The sequence below is a fragment of the Mauremys reevesii genome, linkage group 2 (assembly GCF_016161935.1).
Source record: "Mauremys reevesii isolate NIE-2019 linkage group 2, ASM1616193v1, whole genome shotgun sequence".
In the NCBI taxonomy this organism is placed as follows: domain Eukaryota; kingdom Metazoa; phylum Chordata; order Testudines; family Geoemydidae; genus Mauremys; species Mauremys reevesii.
In genome coordinates, this window is record NC_052624.1 from 91,431,991 (window position 1) to 91,450,177 (window position 18,187).

At 40.4% G+C, this 18,187-nt stretch overlaps 1 protein-coding gene and 1 gene segment (V, D, J or C); both read right to left on the reverse strand.

Moving 5' to 3' along the window:
• LOC120397264 (immunoglobulin gamma-1 heavy chain-like) overlaps positions 1-18,187 on the reverse strand; it is a 74,373-nt gene that overhangs the window by 34,835 nt on the left and 21,351 nt on the right. Inside the window, exons 4-5 of the mRNA XM_039522968.1 lie at positions 5,519-5,824; positions 4,350-4,421 (exon numbers count right to left, since the gene is read on the reverse strand). Coding sequence (XP_039378902.1) covers positions 4,350-4,421; positions 5,519-5,824 — 378 coding nt within the window. The remainder of the gene's footprint in view (positions 1-4,349; positions 4,422-5,518; positions 5,825-18,187) is intronic.
• LOC120397924 lies at positions 1,981-9,315 on the reverse strand. The segment is given in 4 exon segments: positions 1,981-2,864; positions 4,350-4,421; positions 5,519-5,824; positions 8,953-9,315. Coding segments are annotated over 4 exon segments (735 nt in total).

The window sequence follows — 18,187 nt, forward strand, 5'->3', positions numbered from 1 at the left end:
TGATAACCCTGGCTCATGCCAACTGGGATCACCCTAATGCATCACCACTCAGACACTTCAGTGATGAGCGATAAATAACAATATAAAATAGGACATGAAAGTCTACAGACTACCAATGGTTTCTGTGATAGGTTGTGAGGGCTGGTCAAAATCTCCCCATTTCTAGAATTCAGGAGAGTGAATAAAAGAGAAATAGAAGAATTATCCTCTTTCTTCCTCCTTTTTGTATTTTAAATGTGCAGCCATAATTATACATTAACATGGGTGTTTACATTTAATAAAAATGGGTTTGTTGTAGGTGGATGAAGTGGTAAGAGACAGATACTGGCAGGGCCTGGATTTCAAGGTGAGTGATATAGACATTTTAACTATAGATGGTACACTTAGGGATAGATGCCTGTAAGTTAACGTTGCCTGAAACTTCCCATTCCAAGACCCTGTTTTCAGTTGCTTATACCTTTGCCAAACACAGTCATGGTAAAAACAGATCAAGTCACTCCATGGTCACGGCCACCTTTGGACCCACTGGCTCAAAGCGAAGTCACAACCTGTTAATGTGCGGCAGCTGATCAAAGTGACCTAACTCTCTGATACTGAGGTCCAGCAGGGGCCATATAACAGGCAAACCTCCTGGCCCGTAACAGTGGTGACAAGTGTGACATAGCTGTATCCTTAGCCATCATACTTGTTTGATTTCAGTACATGTGAGGGAGAGGAGGAGGCGGGAGGTTGGGGTACCAGGAAACAAAGAGCCAGGCAGGCAGTGGAGAGAGCAGTGTGAGAAGGGGCTGCTGCAGCCACAGGTACAGGGAGGAGCAAGGGTCAGCAGCAGCCTGTGTGTGTACATCCCTTGGGGGTTACTGCAGGGAGGGAGTGACTATGTTACCAGAACTCCCCAAAGTCCTGGATTTTGTGGGATTGTCCTTTGACCGCCCCCCAACCTGGTGTTTGCCCCAGCCCCCCCAAAGTGGCATCATGACCTATCACATGGGGTCATGGACCACTTAGGTTGAGGTCATCTGACCCTTCATCTCCAGAGCCCACTTTAGCCACTGGAAAGGTTGGGATGTATGCACTGGAGCCCTGCTGCGGGAGGGGGAGTGTGGGAGGAGCAGTGTCACCAACCTCGGTGATTTTGGGGGCTACTTTTCACATGTGTTTGCCAAAAGCTCAAGTTTTGAGGCTGACAACACTGTCACTGCGGCAGGCCACTTTAGCACCAGATGTGAGAGCAAGGACCCGCTCTCTTCTGTGTGATCAGTGCCCCCACTCCCATGCCACTAGCACCCAGGCGGTGAGGAGGAGGAGGAAGCAGCCTGACTGAGAATGTAGACGGGTGAAGAGACAGTTGCAGGAGTCAGAGTATGAGAAGAAGCACAGTGGGAGAGGGGATGGTTGCCAGAAGTGGTGGGAAGCAGTGGGATACAGGAAACAGTGCGGGGAGGAGGGGACAGGTGGGACAGCAGAGGAGGAAATGGACTGCAGGTAATGGGTGGTGGATAGGACTCGAGGGTGCAGCAGAGGAGGTATATCGGTGTGTATAGGCATGGATGTGCGGGAGGATAGGAGCTGAAGGGGAGGGATGGATATGAGAGAGAGGGACAGAGACAGGGTTGGAGCTGAAGGGAGGAGGCCTGGTCTAGTGCTTAGTGCTAGCCTGGGACTTGGGAGACCCGGATTTAATTCTCTCTTCTGCTACAGGCTTTCCATGTGGCTTTGGGCAAGTCACTTAGTCTCTACAGACCTCAGTTCCTCATCTGTAATATGGGCATAATAATACTTCCTTCTCTCACAGTGGTTTTGTGTGGAGAAATGCATTAGTGATTGTGAGGCATTCAGATACTACCGTGGTAAAAGCCATATAAATATGTTACATGGTTGGGTGCAGGGGATGAAACAAACGGGTCTCTGACCACTAGAGAACCCTCCCTTGCATTCCTAGAACTGATTTCCTTTAAATAAATAAACTGGACAGAATTCTACAATGCTGAATTTTATTTTAAATACATTAATCTGTCACTTAAAGAAAATTAGTCATATTTTAGAAGCCTGTTTTTGTTTTATAAAGCAAATAAATGTATTTAGTAGAAATGAAATGACAAATCATTTTAAGTTACAGATTAGGACTCCACCCCTGTAAATACACCTCTATCCCGATATAACACGACCGGATATAACACAAATTTGATATAAAGTGGTAAAGCAGTGCTCAGGGGGTGGGGGCTGTGCACTCCGGCGGCTCAAAGCAAGTTCGATATAATGCGGTTTTACATATAACGCGGTAAGACTTTTTGGCTCCCGAGGACAGCGTTATATCTAGATAGAGATGTATTTATGGGACTTCACTGAGTGCAGTTGGCCTATCCACATTGAAAAAGTTCTTTGTGTGCACAAGTGTTTTTGCAGGTTAAGAGACTAAGTGAATGATTCAGGACGGCTTTGTGATGCAAAATTCCTATTGAAATCAAGGAGTGTAGCCTCAGCCCTTGAAGTTCCACAGTTACAAATTTAAAATAATAAAAGAGGAAAAATGGTCACACATAAAACTGTTCACTCTCAAGCAGAAGAAGCCATCTGTGCTAATTAGAGAAATAGCCAACAAAATCAAATTGAAATGAATGTCTTAATATTTAGAGCAAGATGTTTCATATGATCAGGCTTATAGCAAAGCAAAGTATATTTCAGACACAAATGCTGACGTTGGAAGGTGTAAGGGGAAGTTTAAGGTTTTTTTCCCCGGCGCTTGATTGGACTTTGCATCCTGTATATGAAGAAGAGTACGATGACGTAGTACATGGTGCTTTTCAGGAGAAGGACAATGTATATTAAAGATGCCGTCCTATGTATGAAACTGTATGTAATATCTACACAAAATACAAGAAGAAGAAGAAGTGGTTAATGTTGCATATTTTCTATCTGCGAAGAAAAATAAATATAAAACTATATGTGATAGTGTAAGGTATACATGGTGTTTGATTGCAGTAATTATACCACCTAATCAGACTATGCATAAATCAATATCTGATTGTGTCCTCTAAACAGGTCTATATTCTGATCAGACCTTCCCATGGTATGGTAGAGCTGATAGAAACAAAGAGGCACTCTCAGTACTGGTATCACTGGTGTCTGCTAAGGACAGGGGCGGCTCTAGACCCCAGCGCGCCAAGCAGGCGTGTGGGGCGGCGGCATTTGGCTCCGGTGGAGCTCCCGCCGGCATGCCTGCGGGAGGTCCACCGGAGCCCGGGACGAGCGGACCGCAGGCATGACTGCGGCGGGTCCCCTCTTCCCGCGGCTCCGGTTGAGCTCCCGCCGGCATGCCTGTGGCAGGTCCGCTCGTCCCGGGCTCCGGTGGACCTGCCGCAGGACCGGGGAAGGGCGGCGCAGCGCTCCGCGCTGCTTGGGGCAGCCTACTTTCTAGAGCCGCCCCTGGCTAAGGAGTAAGCAGAATACTAGTGCTTCTTATGATAGGCTGTTGCTATGATTTTAGGCCAAAATTTTCAGACCTGGGTGCCTAAGTTTATTCTGAATCTGTGTCCAAGCAGCTGATCAATCAAGTGGTCTGATTTTCAGAAGTTCTGAAATTACACTGAAATCAGTTGGGTCTTCAAGCTTTCAGCACCTTTACGCACCATTTGAAAATTCTGGCTTTGAATACTTTTTATAATTTAACATGTTAAATGTTAGATTAAGGAATAGTGCACATGCAGGTTAAAGAACAATGACCCATGTGGCATGTTAGCAAAGCACAACAAATACCACCAAAACATGTATTTCAGCAGGACTTCTACAAGGTTTAACCTGAGCTGCCCAAGGGCATTAAGTTTTGGACCCTTTTGGTAACTCGCAGCAAATGTTAACTTACAGTGACAGGTGCCAACTTTCTTCTTTCCACCCCACTCTACTCCTTCCCCTAAGGTCCCACCCTGCTCTGTCTCTTCTCGTCTCTACTCTGCCCCCTTCCCTGTGGCCGTGCACCTGCCCCACCTCTTTCCACCCACGCTCTGCCCCCTCCCCTGAGCGTGCCCTGCCCTCGCTCCACCTCTTTCCCCATCCCTGCTCTGGCCCCTCACCCCAATGCCTCCCACCTACCACCGAGCAGCTGATTAGCTGGACGCCCCAAATAGCTGATTGACATGTGGCTGGTGGGTATTCAGCACCCACTATTTTTTTTCTATGGGTGCTGCACCCACAGAGTTGGGGCCTGTGCTTACAGCAGTGTTCCACATCTACAGTAATTATGTTTGGACCTTTTAGAAAGAGAGAATATTTTCTGTTTTGTCTTAACCGTATCAAATAGTGCTTAATTCTTAATTGTATTGTATAGAAAATGAGAACTGGGACACAATTACCTGTGGAAAGCGTGGTGCCGTTTCCAGGTTTGTTGATACAACTTTCTGCGGTTTGAGATACTACAGATTTGTCTGAAAGGATAAAAGCATAACACGTAAAGAGGGCTTTAATTGTCCAATGGGATTCCTGTTGAAAATGAAGGCATACTTTTCCTGGTAGACGTTCAAAAGAGAAAGATGGGAAAAGTATTATAACGACAGTGACTCAAATATGGAAAGTTAATATATGCTCAGGCAGTGCAGACCTCTGTGTCTGTAATGACCTCACTTGAAGTCTTTGGCATTAGCTTGGGCGCCTGTGTCTGAACTAGCCGATCTGATTGCAGGGTCTGGACGTTGGCCCTTCTGTGTATGCAAGTTTCTGGTCATATAGAGCCAGATGCATTTTGTCCCACGAAATTACTCAGTTGTGTTTGCCCCTTTGCAATGTGTATGTATAGTCTGCAGATAAAAACCTGGCCGCCTAATTTTGTCTCTAGCCTGAGACTGATGGCATTCAGGGTAGTGGTAATGTTGTTTAATAGCTGTAGAAGACACAGAAGAAAATAGTCCTGATGAGACAGTCTAAGGCCCATCTCTTAGGTATTTTTGATGTGCATGAGGGAGATGGTCAATAAATCCTTTTTTCCCATTGCATTTGAAAGAGATACATTTGTATCTGCTGTTATTGATTTATTGCATCTCAGATAAGAACCAAACAGAAATTACTTCTCTGAATCTCTTTTTTCTTGCATTATCTTTTTTATTTTGTTTTGTGTAATTCTTCTGGTCTGTTTTAATAAGCTAGATGCTGTGTGTGTTATTACTTTTGTTGCAATATATAGCACTTGTTCAAAACCAAACACTGCAGGCCAGGTCTCTGGCGGGTGTAAATCTACAGAGCTCCATTGACTTCAGTGGAGTTATGCTGATTTACACTAGCTGAGGATCTCAGCCAACATTTTCTTTCATTCTAGAAAGATTTTAAACTGGGGGGGAGAAGCCAAAACTGAGCTTTTGATGGGGATGCAAGATTCAGTGATCGCCAGCTTATGGAGAGATGGAAACTAATATTGGCCTGGAGAGCGCAAACCCTTTTAGGAACAGTAATAAATTTTATTGTCTTATTGTAAAGAAACAGTGAACTCTCTAAATATATATAGAACTAGTTTTAATAGTACAGTATATACCTGGAGATTTGGTGGGGACAAAACCTCCTTGGATTTCATGTTGATATTTGCAGCTATAATTCTTGCTACTATCTTTATCTATGGTCAGCCAGCTGCTCAATGAGTATGACTGTTGATTGTCATCAGGGGGCCAAATTTCCTCGTGCACTCCATTTTTCTCTTCATTCTTGTTCTCAGCTTCCCAAGTCACCTTAATAACATTTGGGTAAAAATCCTCAATGAAGCACATGTAGGATACTTTCCCATCTTGTTCAGTAAAAGGAGGCAGGACCTGAATCTTGGTGGAATCAAGTTTTGCTTGTATGTCTGTATTCATTTTGGAGAGAGAAATGAATTTGTTAGGAATTAAGTAAATTCAGAATTGCATTATACATAGCATGCTTTGCTTTTGAAACAATAAAGAAAGAATTCACAGATTTGAAAGTGGAAAAGGGGGCAATTTCATTCCTTGCATCCAAGGACCTTAACTCTGAGTTCAGCATGAGAACGATACCTCATTGCCAAACGTATTTTATCTACTTTAAGTCTATAATATATTGTTACTGCCTATTAAATTCTGAAGATGGGAGTAAATTGACCACTTATGAGTTACAGCTTTAGGGAGTTGGATTTGCAGAAGTTTACATGCTTGAATTAAATGCAGGTTTTTGTGGAACAGAAGAATCCTTGAGAGTGCCCACTAACTTAGCTTCCAAACTCAAAACATATTAAACACTTTTTGAATGAATGCTGAGTACAGCTTTATGTTCTGGTACATTTCAAAACATTTGTGACTTTGAAAATCTCCCCTTTATTTACCCAAAATTTGTGTATAAAAAACAGCATGATAGTGAGAGGAAGGGTACATCATGCCCATGGCACAACCACGACTGGCCCAAGTTTCCTGACTCTGACTTGCAGGGCTGGGGTTGTGCAGCTAAAAATTGCAGTGTCGATGTTTAGGCTTGAGCTGGAGCACAAGCACTGAAACCCAGTGACGGAGGACGTCTAAGAGCAGGGGCGGCTCTAGCAATTGCAGCGCCCCAAGCAGAGCGGCACGCTGTGGGAGGCACTCTGACGGTCGCCGGTCCGGCGGCTCCGGTGGACCTCCTGCAGACGTGCCTGTGGAGGGTCCGCTGGTCCCGCGGCTCCAGTGGACCTCCTGCAGATGTGCCTGTGGAGGGTCCGCTGGTCCCGCAGCTCCGGTGGACCTCCTGCAGGCGTGCCTGCGGAGGGTCCGCTGGTCCTGCGGACCCTCCGCAGGCATGCCTGCGGCAGGTCCACCGGAGCCCCCTGCCGCCCTCCCGGCGGCACGCTGCCCCAAGCGCGCGCTTGGCGCGCTGGGGTCTAGAGCCGGCCCTGTCTAAGAGCCCAGGCTCCAGTCAGAGCCTGAATGACTACACTGCAGTTTTTAGCACCAAAGCCTGAGACCATGAGCCCAAGTCAATTGACCCAGTCTTGGAGACTTGGTGCCACAGGATTTTTATTACAGTGTAGATGTACCTGAAGGGAAGAGTATTAAAGATTCCACAAACCTTTTAATGTGACCTCTCTTTAAATATCACTAGACTATTTTATCAGGAGATAAACATGCACTGAACTAATTGTATATACTATTTAAGAACCTTGGTTACCACCTTTAAAAAGAGAGTTAGAAAAGTAATCTTTAAGCCTTTTCCACACTAAAAAACTGAACCATTTTGAATTTTTTTTAATCAATTATTCACCTGTAGTGGGGTGGTCACTGAGCTCTGGCCCTGAAGGGGTTAAAGCCGCCCTGGAGAGAGCTGCAGCTGGAAAAGTTAGGCTGATGGGGAAAGCAGCCACAGCTCTGGCCAGCTTATCAGGGCCCAGCTGGCCTTTATAAGAGGGCAGTGGGCCAGAAGCTAATACACACTCTCTCTCTAGCTTCTTGAGAGGGAAGGACCTGGCTGCCTCGGAGTTGAGTAGGGTACCTGAGGTGGAGCAGTACTGGGGAAGGGCAGAGGGATCTGGGGAGCTCCAGCCAGGAAAAAACGCAGGCTGTAGGCCTTTCTAAAAGGGCCAAATAGGCAGTGGGGCTGCAGAGGGGCAGCCTAGAGAGAGGCAAAGGTAGCAGGTCCTAACCCCCTTGCTGATGATGAGTGGTTTACAGACTGCAGTCAGCCCCAGGGAGCAGGGGCTAGATGATGACTGGCAGTCAGGGCCGCCACCAGCCCAGAAAGCAGGTGCTTGGGGCGGACAACGGAGAGGGGCGGCACGTCCCGCTCTTCGGCGGCAATTCGGCGGCAGGTCCCTCACGCCCTCTTGGAGCGAAGGACCTGCCGCCGAATTGCCACCGAAGACCGAAGTGGATTTTTTTTTCTTTTTGTTGCTTGGGGTGGTAAAAACCCTGAAGCCGGCCCTGCTGACAGTAGCCACTGAGGCAAGGTGGGTTTAGAGGGTTGGGGGTTCCCCTGGAAGGGGAGACCCAGAGCAAGGGGGGACTGTGGTAGGCAGAACCTCTGGGCAAAGGGTACCGGGGTCTGGGAGGGACACGAGGCCAGCGGCAGGTGAGACACCGGCCTGCAGAGGGCGCTCTGGGCTGGAAAGAGCTAATTCCTGAGACAGCCAGCAGGAGGTGCTGCGCTGGTGAGTTGTCGCTCCGCTACATCACCTTAAAATGATATAAAAACATACAAGATATGTTCTATTGCAGATTTAGCTGATACAACTTTGGGGAACCTGTTGCTGAACGCCATTTTGGGAAATTACAGTAAATACATTAACATGTATCCCTCAATGACAAATATCAATTAAGAAATTAGCAAGAATGATGCATTCTAAAATGCGTTGTTCATGTATTTGGCAAATGTAATGCAGTGTTATGCATAATGCTGAACACTTCTGAAAATCAAGTCACTTAAATGCTGCAAAAAGTATTTAGGAGCCTAACTGTAATCAATCACTTCTGAAAATCTTGATTATGAAGCATTACTAATAATGGCGCTCTCAACAGAACTCAGATAGCAAATCTTTGCTGAGGAACAGAAAGAATGTTGCTGCTTGTTTCCAAATCCTGGAGTGGATTAGCGAAGTGCCAATTAGATAACTTCTGCTGTGTCTCCTGAATTATTTTTAAATAATTCTGCCTCTTTATTAATTTTGTCACTCTAGGAATAGAGCTGTTAAAAAAATCGCAAAAAAACAATTTTTTCTCACTTCATAAATTTTTAAAAATTTGTTGCCTGTTATAAATTGGATAAAACAGAACCAAAAATATTTTTATTACTAGTCTGAACTAGAAAGGATACAAATATTATTTGATCCCTGAGTTTCTGTAAGTGCATGAAATAATAAATACTAACCAGACCAAAGAAGACTTCCCCATTAAAATCACTGTCTGCTCGTTTCATATGGCTGACATTAAACAATACATTTTTAAACAGTATATTGAATTTACTAGTTATCACAAGAAGAGAGGAGGTTCAAAATACCTTTACTGCCGCTAATCTCTGTCTCCTGTTTGTCACTGTGGGATACAACCAAGAGAATAAGGTTCCCAACCCAGCTAACTGCCAAAGAAGTATTCTCAACAGAATGAGGCAACATTCTCATTTTATAAATGTGCATCACAAAGAAGAAATGGAAGGTTGTCGATATTACAGTAGTGTTGGAGGTTCCCAAATGGGCACCATGTATCTTGTGCATTCTCTATTTATTCCAACACTTAATTAGAGGTGAAAAATTAGAGGCCATTTAACAAAATAGTTGTCCTTTACTCCACAAAATATATTGGTTGCTTAATTGTATGCATTGTGAGTAGTCCCACTGATGTCAAAGCTTGTGAAGGATCCTTTTCTAAAATGATTTCAGCTTATTTTTGTGCTGTCTGGCTATTCTAGAGTTTTCTGAAAAACACCGAGGAATATAGGATTGGGCTTGAACAGTAGGTTTACCAAATGATTTATTCACTCAGTCTTGTATGTATTCAAAAAACCTTACATAGCTTCCTGCCAAGTGATGTTGTGCTTTGCAAAAACTAATGATTATTTCTGGCATTTCTGATTAGTTGTTTTTAGAAATTACAGTCACATTTACATGTTGACACTTTTGCAAACACATATAGTTTTTTGTATTTGCACGTGGTTAGATGGGTTTCTATCCAATATAAAATCTGAATTTTGTACATATATAAGCAGCATGTGTGTTTGCATAAGTGAATGTGCAGATGCATGAGCAAAATCAGTTTTAAATTTCTGGCCTCACTTTAGCTCTGCTCTAAAATCCCTTGAGGCCAATGGGATTTTTCTCCTTTGGCTTCAATGGGCTTTGCATAAGACACTTTAAGAAGATCAGACCCGTAATTTCCAAGTCTATTATAGTTTCCAGTATGGAGCTACTTGTTGTTTTGTTTCAACTTAACTTTTCAAAACACCTCACTTTTCTAATTTATTCAAGTTGAACTTTTAACAAGGAAGGCGTGTTGTAAGAGAATATACTTGATATATTTTTATTATTTTAAGTATCACTTCTCTTTTTTAAGATGGCAATTGAACTTGTACCCTTTGGTTTCACTCCTTGCTCAGAATAAATTCCTATTAGCTTCAATGGGAGGTTTTCTAAAGTGGGGATTGCAGAGGTATGTTGTAATTGACTCACTGCTAACTATTTTTGAGTGTTTACAATCTGCCTGGCACTTATAGGTAAACTATCATACGTAAATAATGCTGATGTACTATTTGAGAACAAAGTCCATTATGCCATCAGAATATATTTAAAAATAAGCTAATGGTGTGCTTGTAATTTTAATTTTGCATTATGTGCTTGGTCCAGCAAAGTGCTGAATGAGCCTGTAAAGTTCTGAATGCTTCTCATTTCCCACTGAAACCAACAGACATTGAGGGTGCTCAGCACCTGGTGTTATTTACACCCAAGAGAAAAGGATTGTTACAACATTTCTCTGGTCAGTGACTTATGATTTCATGAACATTAGTGTTGTTAATAAATTATTACACTCCTAATAAAATTTTAGTCAGGGTACTTTTCTTGCATTGAGATAAATTATTGAGCTTAATTTGATAGCTTTTGCCATTATGAAACATTTAATATAGTTTGTCTGAAAACTTACTAGTTACGACAAGTTTTGTGCCGGTTCCAAAGATCTTCACAGCTCCCACAGTGTTGCAACTTACTACAAAAACTGCCCAAGATATTTCTATTCAGAGGGATCATATCTGAACAAATATTGCTAAATAGGGACAACTGAAAGCCAGTTAATTCTACCGAAGAATTCAATGTATTTTTCAGGGTGAGCTTACATTGTTATTTTCAAATACTGTATATTAATATTAATTTGGAAGGTTTTTAAATTTTGTTTAAAAGAAAATCATTCATTTCACTGACAGAGAGGATCTGTTTGACAGTTGAGACCTAATGTTGGACTCGTATTATTTTCTCTTATCTAATGGATTGAAGGAAAAGGATATTACAGTTAAATTTCAGTGTTTATTTTCCCTGTAGTGTCAGAGTGGTTGCATGGTTGCATTTTAAAAATCTGAATATAAATAAACATATAATTAGAAAAAAATACTCATTCTACAGTATACTGTGACCTATCCCCTTTTCTCAAGATGTTTCATGACATTTTTCCACCCACCAAACACTGTTCTGAATGGTTTCCTGAACGGTTTCAAATGTAAAACTGCTTAATACAACTTTGCTTTCCTGTGCGGTATAATTAAAAGGAATCGTAAAAGGCCAGATGGCTTGGGGATTGGGTATATTCTTATTGAACTCTCAATGACAAAGGAGAAAGACACTTTGAGATGCATATTTTAGCAACCGAAATGTAGCTAGCCCTATGGAACGTTATCCAACAGGGGCCGAATCCCAGTTCGACTTTCTATAGCACATGTTGTGTAGAGTCTCGCTGATATAGACAGGCTACAAAATACGTTGGGCTAAATTCTCGACAGAGCAGAGATAGAGTTCTACTGATGTAACCAGAGGAGAATTTGATTAAGATGTTAGAATATCGTCCTTCATATTACTTGTTTTTGTTGTTGAGGACAATCACTCATTTAATTGTTGCAAAATTTGGAAAATTCCATGTCTTCTGACAACAGTATTTCAATATATCAGGGAAGAAACCCGCTCTCGCATGCAGTGTGACTAAATTAGTCAAAAACTGACAGGGAATCTGATCCTGAGGTACCGAGGAGCCTCAACTCCCATCGAAATCAATAGCTAATCACAACCTCTCAGGACTGGGTTGACAATGCATGTTACAGGCTCAATCCTATACTTATTAAAAATATGGGGAATTTTGATGCTGGATCAGGCCCTTTTATTCCTGCACCCCTCCACTCTTATGTCATGGTATTTATGTTTTAGTATGAATTTGAATTGATTTTGTGCAATAGAAAATTACCATACTAATCACATATACAATATTCACAAATATTGGCTCTCTTGGTTCTCATGCACATCCTTTCTCCCAGACCTTACACCTGCTCCTATGCCCTGAATAAGAGAGAAAAAATAGGATGAAATCCAGGCTCCATTCAAGCCAATGTCAAAACTCCCATTGACATCAACAGGGCTGGGATTTCACCCCTAACGTCTTACATCTCCTGACTAATACATACTTGTGATACGAGAGGCTAAATCCTGGTCACCACACTAAAGAGAGTAAAGGGGGTTTCTCTAAGAGAGCTACATGATGGATGGGAAGATGAAATCTTTCCCCCAACCTAGCTAGAACATCATAGGCCGGGAGCTTTAATAATGTCCATGCAGTTGACCCTTCACTGATCTCCCTGGTCACAGACCCACTGGCTATTCCATGCCCTCACCACTCTACTACCCCCGATCCCCACTGTTCTTACTTTTTTGGCTTGCACCCCACACTGGATGGAACTGTGGATGTTCTCCTTGTCTGGGGCATTGACCCCTACACAAGAGAACAACCCAGCTTTGACTCAGGGTGAGCAAAAAAAATTCTATGTCAATAATTAATAGTCAATGTGATCACTAATCCATTTTACTTTGAATTCTGTACATTAACCTCACATTTAGATAGTAAACACATTCAATCTTCTACTGTAGATTGCATATCACGTTTCCAGTGTCTTATCTTTTTTGAATAAATTGTGCTTGGCAGTCTCTAATTTTATATTATCACAAGTAACTTTTTCTCAATACTACTATAGAACTTACTTGAAACAACGAGCTTTGTGCCAGAGCCGAAGACTTTGATATCATCGTTCTCACTGTGTTCATGAGCTTTGCAAAAACTAATGGGCCAGATCTTCAGCTGCTGGAAATGAAAGGAGTTCCATGGAGGGTCTGGCCCATATAGCTTCCATGTGGCCCAATATAGCTTTATATTATTTGATGTGCAATTGTGAACAGAAGTTGATAGAATCACTTTAATATACTAGACTTCTGATTTAAATGGCTTTTCCTTACAAAATGGCAAATGCTTGATCATGTATTCCTCGGTCACGCCAAACGCCAATAGATTGCATTGGATGTTTGGAGTACTTTAGGAGCAGAAATGCAAAATAAGTCAAAAACTTCAAATGCGTTCTACATTCCTAAGGCTTAGAATTTCCTCGGGCTGGGATCCCTCAGCCTCACTTGAAATTTCTATTTTTCTTTTAAAGTGAATGTAGTACTTGTGAAAGGTGCCAAATTGAAAGCACTGGAAACTACCTATATGGAAAATATGACAGCATTCTACAATAGTTGTCCAGTGCTTAGTAATGCTATTGTAAATTGTGATGGGTGATTTTGGACTATTACTGGAGAATCTATTTTATTTAATCCTAGGTTTGTCACCTGGTCCTAACAGTGTATTTGAAATCTGTTTGCAAAGGTACCTCTAAAGGATGAGATAGTAAATTATTCTTTAAAACCCTTAACTTCTTGATATTTCTGCTAAAAGTACCAGCAGCAGTGCCTATCATGATGAAGTTTTTTAAGGAGGACACCTGTCCTCTGAAGATTCTTTGCTCACAACTGCACATCAGTTTCTGCCATAAATCTGGATTTGGTGTTTTAGGGCAAATGGGGTTTGGATCAGATACTTATATATTTTTTCTGTAAAGAGTTTGTTATATTTAGTTGGTAATGTCAAAAATCAATACCTAGAACTATTTCAAAAGGCAGGAAACCGATTTAAACCAACCCTAGACTACTTGAGAATCTTATCATAAAAATAATTATCAGTAATAGTAGCTCCTTTGTACTTTATAACTAATGATCTACACTGATCACTCTGTTCCTAATGCACTTTGTTTTATAAAAAACCAACTAACTTCCATAATATAATGTGAGATATAATCTTTCGGTCTATCTTTTAATAAGCATGCCAAATATTTTTGCATTTATTTCTGCTATGAAACTTAATGTAAAATGTTGGTGAATTATTTTTCTTATTTTAAAATAAAATGACCAAGTGCTTCTGAAAGTTGCCATATGGATAGCATTGTAGACTGAATCCCTTTCTACACAGGATAGACACAACAGAGGCAGGGGCAGAGAAAGCTTCTTCACACCAGCCCACCAAGCCATGTCAATTTTGTCCTGAAAGGACAACCGTTAGAGATGAGAGGGGATAGTTCAGTCTCCACATTCAGTTCAATCTTTGGCTTCTGCACAGAGCCTGCCAGTTTTTTTCCTTATAATATTGTGTTCAGAAGAATCCAGTTATACCATTTTAATGTAAACTTCTTTAATGATGACTAGACGTACTTTAATGGATACAATATGAGAAGCATCATTATTCCTATGTCATGCTCGTTGAAAGCATTAAGCTTGGTTCTGTTTCCAAATCTTTTTACTCATCTATTCCACTAAGCAAGAATTCTGAAGAATTCTGGTAGGTCCTGACCCTGCTCTCACTTACACTGGTGTAAATCTGTAGTAACTCCATTTTAAATGAATGGAGCGAAGTCAGTTTAAAAAGAGGAATGACGAGTGTGAGAGCAAAATCAGAACTGCTAAGTATATATAACTTTATAAGCAATTTCTGCTTGTTCAATATACTTGTGAATAATGTTGTCCCTGCTAAGAAGTATGGTTATACAACATGGGTAAAATGCTGGCTGAAAAGTCATTGCCATTGAGTTCTGTGGAGTCAGGATTTCACCTCATCTTCTTAGAACAGAAAAGCCCCGACTCTCATAATTCTGGAGTCAACTTCAGCCTGGCACAAACAGCCACAATTGCTACTGATTTTACTTAGAATTGTGCCAAGGTCTGAATATCTCCATGATGTTAGTGTTATTTTTTTCTTAGGAGGAATTTACTTACCCAATATTTGATATTTCTCTTTGAGAAGATATTTTGTTGCTAAAATATTTTATTGTATTCTACAGTTTTAATACACTAATAAATCAAGTGAGCAATCACAATCTACACATATTACAGACTTGCTTACCCATTTCTTACACAGTCAAAACACCTGGTAAATCTATGGGAGTTTTGTCCATAGAATATTCACTTAAAGCAACACGCTGACCCTGATCTGATATGCTTAGAATTAATTATGGTAGCATATTCATTTTAGTCGGCAGTATTACAAAAAATTACCTTTAGTTGAGAGCTATAGGGGTACTTGATTGTGAATTAAGGTATAAAAGAGACTGGCAATTCTAGTTGATTTATATAAACGTGCAGAGCATGAGTCTGAAGGGTAAGGACCTGATTTTCCTTTATCATGTGTTTGTGCAGTCAGTTATACCAATGCAAACTGGGTGTAACATTCAACTTAATCAGAATGGGAACATTTCCCATCGATTTTTCAGGAGCATAAATGGCTTCCAAGAGCAAGGCAAAGAAGACTCAGGCCCCAAGTATATATTGTTAAACACTATTAAGAATATTTGCAAGTGTCAGTTTGCGGCAATGCCAAGGTACTTCACACAAGACGACAATCTCTAGGGCCAAATTCTTTCACTTACACTGATCTAGCAACAGGAATTCAGCTATGAAGTTGCTGACTACTTCAGAGACTGCTTCTTTTGTTTTAATTGAGAAGCATGAGGTTACTTATTTCACAGTTTGGTTTTATGCATGTTTATGAATTTTAGTGAAAGAATTTGAGTAATATCAAAGTTAACATGAATTTTTGCCTCTGGACCAAGGACCAGCATGCTTATGGCTGCACATCCTCTAAAAATGTCATTAAACAGCTGATTTTTAGAAAGATTAATTAACTTGAAAAAAATATACTTTAAATCTATCAGTAAATATTGCAGGTTTGCTCTGGGATTGAAAAGTTGATGCATTCAGAATCAGACCCTACGAGCTGCTAACAACCTTGACCTGCACTGAAATCTACAGGAATTGATGGTGTTCAGCACCTCACATTAAGTGCTCAGTACTTCACAAGATCGAGCTTAGAGTTGTTGACCTTACCTGTGATAAAAAGCTTTTCTATGATCACAATAAGCCTGTTTATCTTTGCATTACTGTAATTACCACATAACTTACCTGTTACTATGAGCTTGGTACCAGAGCCAAATACTTTGAAGCTATAGCCACTAGAAGTATCACAGTGAGCAAATCCTTTGCAAAATACTGTACAGATCTAGTATCTTTATATTGATGAACCAGTAGTTGTTGCTTTAAAAAAAAAATCTGATTTGCTATTTAAATTTCTTTCTGGCTTTGCAATAAAATAGTAAAAAGGGAAAATGCATGTAAAATAATGTGAAAATCATAGGGAAAATTTTCAAAGGGGCACTTAGACATCTAACTATCATTCCTGCGCACAAACATGTAATTGATAATCTGTCCCTGAAATAAATCTGATTCAATATGGTTTACCTTAGATGTTTCTAATAACTTGTGGAAAGGAACAAATTACTTTTTAAATTAGGGTCCACAGGCTGAGGTTATAAAATTAAGCCTGCATGCTGCCATCATTCTATGATAGTGCTCCAAATGATAACAATAGATTGAGGGTAGAATATAGCTCTTAAATTGGGCATATTCATGAGAATTAGTTTGGTTAATTTCTGCCATTTGTTGTAATCAGAAATATTCCCTAACAGAAAACATTTGCTCTTCAGAAATATTTGTTTGTGTCAGGGACTAGGCACACAGCAAGGACCATTTAGCTGTATCTAGAGGGAAGAATAAGGCTAATTAAAGACCCAGAATTCTCTCCCCTTAAATCCAAACATGGCTAAACCATTTTAATAATTGGAAATCATCTTTAAAAATAAAATGGAGAATCATATTATCGGATCAATTATCATAGTTTTTTAAAAGGATTATATCTATTCCATATACCTTAAGTTTATGTAAAAATAAGCAAACCTTTCTTTCTCATTATTGTCTGGAAACAAGAAGATTTACTGCATTTTGGCCTTGCTTTGGCCTTAAAGTTAAGCATATGCTTAAATACCTTGCTGAATAGGAATGGACACATGCTTAAGTGCCTTCCTGAAGTGGAGCCTTTTTTAGAAAAGAAAACACATTTGCATTATTGTTACTGTAAATATACCCTTTAATGCTACCTAGGGGCCAGATCCTCCAAGTGCTGATCATCCTCAATTCTTATTTAAATCAATGAGCATTGAAGAAGCTCAACAACTCATATGATGGGCAGCTAAATATATGGTATTGTATAAAAACCCATAAATTCTACATTTCACATTTACTGCTAACAATAAGTGGTTCTACTTTTGAATATTTTTCCATAATCATCTCAGTGTTACACTGCTAAACAATATCTCCAAACAATTTACATCATTCTCATTGATTACACAATTGTAACTGCTTCTTTCTGAATTAGAGAGACTATCATGGGTGAAATCTTGACCCCATTGAAATCAATTGCAATTTTGCCTTTTACTTCAATGGAATCAGGATCTTACCTTATATATTTATGATTAGCTTGATTTTGTCCTGGATAAAAAACATAGTAAATGCCCAGAGTAAATGTATGCTTTGAAAACATTTTGAGAAACTTACTTGAAACCACCAGTTTGGTGCCCGAGCCAAAGTACTTTACTATTCCATACTCACATCATTGAAATCCTCTACAAAAACTAATGAATTATCAAGTTATGAATTTCCTCAGACTAAAATTCTGCAGTTCATATTTTAAATACAAAGTCCACAATCTGAACAAGACTTGCTATCGGCCACTTAATTGTGTGAGTATTAAACCATATTTATGCACTTTGTGAATTCCTGTTCCTTTTTGCTACCAAAAATGTTTTTTGCTCCTTCACATACATCAGTGCATAGCTAATTGAGTGGAGTGAGTTACTCCAGTTCCAGCAGTTCCATTAATTTTAGTGGATGAGCAGAATTTAGTCCTCTGATCTCCAATGTGCCTAGATAGGAAGGATGGTCTTGTGGTTAAAGCTTGAGAGTGGGACTCAGGGAGATTTGCCCTTTTTTTCTGGCTGTCCCTCTCTATCCTTAGTCAAATCACAATCTCTATGCTTCACTTTACATTTTAACATGCTCTTACTGTATAGTTTAGAAAATGACATTTACTAAACAATGTATTATAAATACTGTTATGTACTCAACATTAACTAGCACTTGTATTATTGATTGGACTGTTTCTGTAGCTTTAATCCGATAAAGAATATTATATGCAAAAAGGAAAAGATACTTTCAGTAAAAATACATACTCAAAACCTGAAGACTGTTGCACCTCATGCATTTTTCCTTCATTACACAATGTACACTGATATAACA